At 51.5% G+C, this 4,510-nt stretch overlaps 1 protein-coding gene and 1 pseudogene across 3 annotated transcripts in view; one reads left to right on the top strand and one right to left on the bottom strand.

The window, feature by feature from the left end:
- The window catches only part of PXN (paxillin), a 45,740-nt gene extending 45,538 nt beyond the window's left edge, over positions 1–202 (bottom strand). For 2 of the 3 annotated variants that reach the window (XM_007448181.1, XM_007448179.1), the window contains exon 1: positions 88–177. In XM_007448181.1, the coding sequence (XP_007448243.1) occupies positions 88–100 (13 nt within the window). In that variant the 5' untranslated portion in view covers positions 101–177. Of the gene's footprint in view, positions 1–87 lie in introns of all 3 variants that reach the window. The other variant, XM_007448180.1, reaches the window with a different exon arrangement.
- A 3,288-nt stretch (positions 203–3,490) lies between these two features.
- On the top strand, positions 3,491–4,341 carry LOC103079169 (40S ribosomal protein SA pseudogene; annotated as a pseudogene).
- The last annotated feature ends 169 nt before the right edge of the window (positions 4,342–4,510 follow it).

Below are 4,510 nucleotides of genomic sequence, written 5' to 3' on the forward strand. Positions count from 1 at the left end.
GATTCCGCCTGCCGCTCGCTCGCGCCCGCAGCGGCCCGGGGCCGCGCACCCCTCGCTGCCTACTCCCTCGGCCTCCTGCTCACTCACCGAGGTCGTCCATGGCGGGGCCGCGGGCGCCGGAGGCCGGCTCGGCGTCGCGCTCGCTGCCCGTCCCGGGGCCGCTCGTCACCGCCGCGCAACTTTTCCGCCGCGAGCCTCGGCCCGGAACGGAACGCGCCGCCGCCGCGCGTCCCGCCCCCAGCCGCCCCCGCGAGCACGGGCGCCCAGTCCCCGCCGCGCGCTCCGCCCGTGGTCGCCCCCGCGAGGCTGCTGGACCCGCCCCGTGAGCACGCTGGACCCGCCCCCGCCGCCGGCCCACGAGAGCGCGCGCAGCCTGGACGGTGGGCGCCGCTGGGCGAGGCGGCAGCGCCGCCTTGTGGCCGAGTAGGCAGGTGGGACGATACCAGGCCTTCAGGCCCTCTGTCAGTCTTTCTGAGAGTCACATGCCTGACTGGCTAACAGATCCATCTTCCTGTCTTGACATCTCACAATCCATCAGTCACTCATTCATCACATGTCTGTCCACTGGAGAGTCAGATTTATCCGTCTGTCTATCTCCCAGTAAGTCGCCTCCCAAGGGGACTCTAAATCAGTACCAGGCGAGGCCGGGAACATTTGGAGGACCTTTCCTTGGGGCGCCCTCTGGAACGATGGCAGTGAAGCTCGCAGCCCAGGCTTTGGGGCCAGATTCAATATTTTCGAGGTTATATATCCTTTAATCTTCCACATATCCATCCTCTATAGACGGAGATTTTTCCGAAACTCTGCATGGAGCAAAAAGGACCCCACCTTAGACAGTAAAGGAAAAGTTACAGGGAGGTTACACCCAGCGCTGGGCATAGTTTCCTGAAACATCCCACTGCCATCCCAGACTCCAGAGGGGTTTTGCTCCCACAGACTCAGAAATCGGGTAATAGGGGCTTCCCTGGTGGCACAGTGGTTAAAAATCCACCTGCCAATGCAGGGGACACGGGTTCAAGCCCTGTCCGGGAAGTCCCACATGCCGCAGAGCAACTAAGCCCATGCGCCACAACTACTGAGCATGCGCTCTAGAACCCATGAACCACAACTACTGAAGCCTGTGCACCTAGAGCCTGTGCTCCACAAGGAAGAGTAGCCCCCACTGGCCGCAACTAGAGAAAGCCCACGCGCAGCAACAAAGACCCAACACAGCCAAAAAAAAAAAAAAATCCCCTTCCCACAGAAATCCAGCCCTCAAGACCCTCTGTGTCAGGTTAGGTTCTCCAGGAAGCAGATGTTGAGATACAGTTGGAGGAATGCCTGTGAGAGAGAAAGAGGAAGAGGCAGGACTGGCAAGGAGAAACTTGGATATGACAAAAATAAGCCAACTCAATTGGAAGCCCTGGAACAAAATTGCATTAGAGGAGTCCCCATTGGGCAGAAATGTCCAGGCCCCAATTCCCCCACCATGTTCAGCCATCAGCTGGAAATGCCCATGAAGTGTGTGGCCCTGTCCTAAAGGCCCTGCATCTGGAAGCTGTCATTTCTCAAGCTGGATGACAAGCTTTTTTCTGAAGGCAGAACCAAGTGGCTCTCCTCTGTGGATGCCACATTCTCCTCCATTAAAATTCAAGAGCTAAGACTGCTTGCCAGCTAGGCAGTCTACTGCATGCTCTTCCAACACCTTCCATGTACTTCTGTGTTTTAGGCACTTCTCTCTGCTGTAATTTACATTTAGTGGTACGATTGTTTGATAAATGTCTCTCTCCCTTTCAGACTAAAAGTGCACAAGGGCAGAAACCATGTCCATTTTTGCTCATATCTGTACTTTGTGTGTTTCATGTAGTAAGCACTCAATATATATTTGCTGAATGGCTGGCAGATGTTGTGTCTGATACTTGGAACAAAGCAAACTGTAGTCCCTTTCCTCAGAAAGTTCACAGTTTAATGGAAGATTAAGACAGTGAGATCACTCATTCATTCACTCAATGATGAGATATTTATTGGCACTCCCTTCGAACAGGTCCTGTGTTAGGGCTGGTGATACAATGATGAATAAGACCGATATGGTGCCTGCCTTCTTGGGATTTAGTCCAAAAGGGCAGACAGAATAGCAAACAGGCCTGTATGAAGGATGAATAACCTCACACCATTCCCAGCTGCCTGGAACAGCACATGCAAAGGCCTTTAGGCAAGACAGAGACCATGGTGCAATGGAAGAACTAGAAGGAAATTGCAGCATGGAATACAAGGTGAAGACTGATAATGGGGGTACAGAGGGGTTAGCAGGGGCGCCTGTCCTGCATCAGACACTGGGCTAAAGCTGGGAGAGGCATAAAGAAGAACCCACAATTAGTCTAATTCACATTAAGCCCTAGAGTTTCTGGGATGAACAGTATGCTAAAACTGTAATAGGGGATATTACAACGGGGATGTAACGTCACATTTCCTCTAGAGGAGCTCAAATGCGTTCTCTTCAGAACAATAGTAACAATTATAATTGTACTATCAATATAATGAACAGGCTGTGGGCTGGGTGCTTTCCATGCTTTTTTGCATTTAATTCTGACCACAAGCCTAGGAGATGACCACTATTATCCCCTTTTCCAGTTGGAAAAGTTAAGAACAGAGAGATTGAGATACCCAAGGTCACAGAGCTAGTAAGTGGGAAGACTGGGATCTGAACCTGGGAATTCTTTGCTAAGGCCTGTGCGGGAAACCATTATCCTTAGACCAAGCCCAGGCCATACACTTGTCCCTGTCTCAAAGGTCTCAAACCTTTTTCAAAGCAATATTCCCTGGAGAGGAAAAACAAAACACCAACTGAGCCGTCAATTTTGCCCTTGGTGGGTGGAGTTCTAAGGAGAACTAAGTCTTTGGAGTTCAGTGCTGGTGACCTTGGACACTCAGACTCCTGCTTGGGATTTCCTAATGTAAAGAGCCCCAAAATACCTTTTCCTGGGACTTCCCTGGTGGTCCAGTGCTTAAGAATCCGTCTTCCAATGCAGGGGACACGGGTTCGATCCCTGGTTGGGGAACTAAGATCCCACATGCCACAGGGCAACTAAGCCTGTGTGCCACAGCTACTGAGCCCGTGCTTTCTGGAGCCTGCAAGCCACAACTAGAGAGAAGCCCACAGGCCGCAACTAGAGAGAAGCTCGCATGCCACAACTGGAGAGAAGCCCACGTGCCGCAATGAAGAGCCCATGTGCTGCAACGAAAGATACCATGTGCCGCAACTAAGACCTAATGCAGCCAAAAATAAATAATCAATAAATTAAAATTTTTAAAAACAGGATCTTTAAAAAAACAAAAACCTTTTCCTCCCCTCGGGGACTCCCATCCCCCAGCCATCAGACTTGGTTAACTCAAACCAGGTTTTCTCATACTTCCTAAGGATGAACTGGCATTGCCTTTCCACGCTACCCAGACAGGGGTCCACACGGCATTGCTCTGGATTCCCATCGTAACTTAAAGGGAAATTTTCACAATGTCTGGAGCCCTTGATGTCCAGCAAATGAAGGAGGAGGATATCCTCAAATTCCTTGCAGCAGGAACCCACTTAGGTGGCACCAACCTTGACTTTCAAATGGAACAGTACATCTACAAAGGAAAAGTCATGGCATCTACATCATAAATCTGCAGAGAACCTGGGAGAAGCTTCTGTTGGCAGCTCGTGCCATTGTTGCCATTGAAAACCCAGCTGATGTCAGTGTCATATCCTCCAGGAATACTGGCCAGCGAGCTGGGCTGAATTTTGCTGCTGTCACTGGAGCCACTCCTATTGCTGGCCGCTTCACTCCTGGAACCTTCACTAACCAGATGCAGGCAGCCTTCTGGGAGCCAAGACTTCCGGTGGTTACTGATCCCAGGGCTGACCACCTGCCTCTCACAGAGGCCTCTTACGTTAACCTGCCTACCATTGGTCTGTGTAACAGATTCTCCTCTGCACCGTGTGGACATTGTCATCCCGTGCAACAAGGGAGCTCACTCAGTGGGTCTGATGTGGATACTCGCCCGGGAAGTTCTGCGCATGCGTGGCACCATCTCCCGTGAACACCCATGGGAGGTCATGCCTGATCTCTCCTTCTACAGAGATCCTGAAGAGACTGAAAAGGAAGAGCAGGCGGCAGCTGAGAAGGCTGTGTCCAAGGAGGAATTTCAGGGTGAATGGACCGCCCCACCTCCTGAGTTCATTGGTACTCAACGTGAGGTGGCAGACTGGTCCGAAGGTGTGCAGGTGCCCTCTGTGCCTATTCAGCAGTCCCCCACTGAAGGCTGGTCTGCAGCTCCCACTGCTCAGGCCACTGAGTGGGTAGAACAACGACTGAGTGGTCTTAAGCTGTTCTACAAACTCTTAAAGTGGAAATAGGTTGACAGAAAATAGTCTCAAAAAGAAAAAAAAAAAGGAACTGACATTGACAGGACATTGATGGACAGCCCTGCCAAAACTGAATTCAGGATCCTCACGGTGAGAAAACAGCCTCCAAGAAAGTAGATCCTCCATGGG

Source organism: Lipotes vexillifer, unplaced genomic scaffold (genome assembly GCF_000442215.2).
Source record: "Lipotes vexillifer unplaced genomic scaffold, Lipotes_vexillifer_v1.1 scaffold236, whole genome shotgun sequence".
Classification (NCBI taxonomy): domain Eukaryota; kingdom Metazoa; phylum Chordata; class Mammalia; order Artiodactyla; family Lipotidae; genus Lipotes; species Lipotes vexillifer.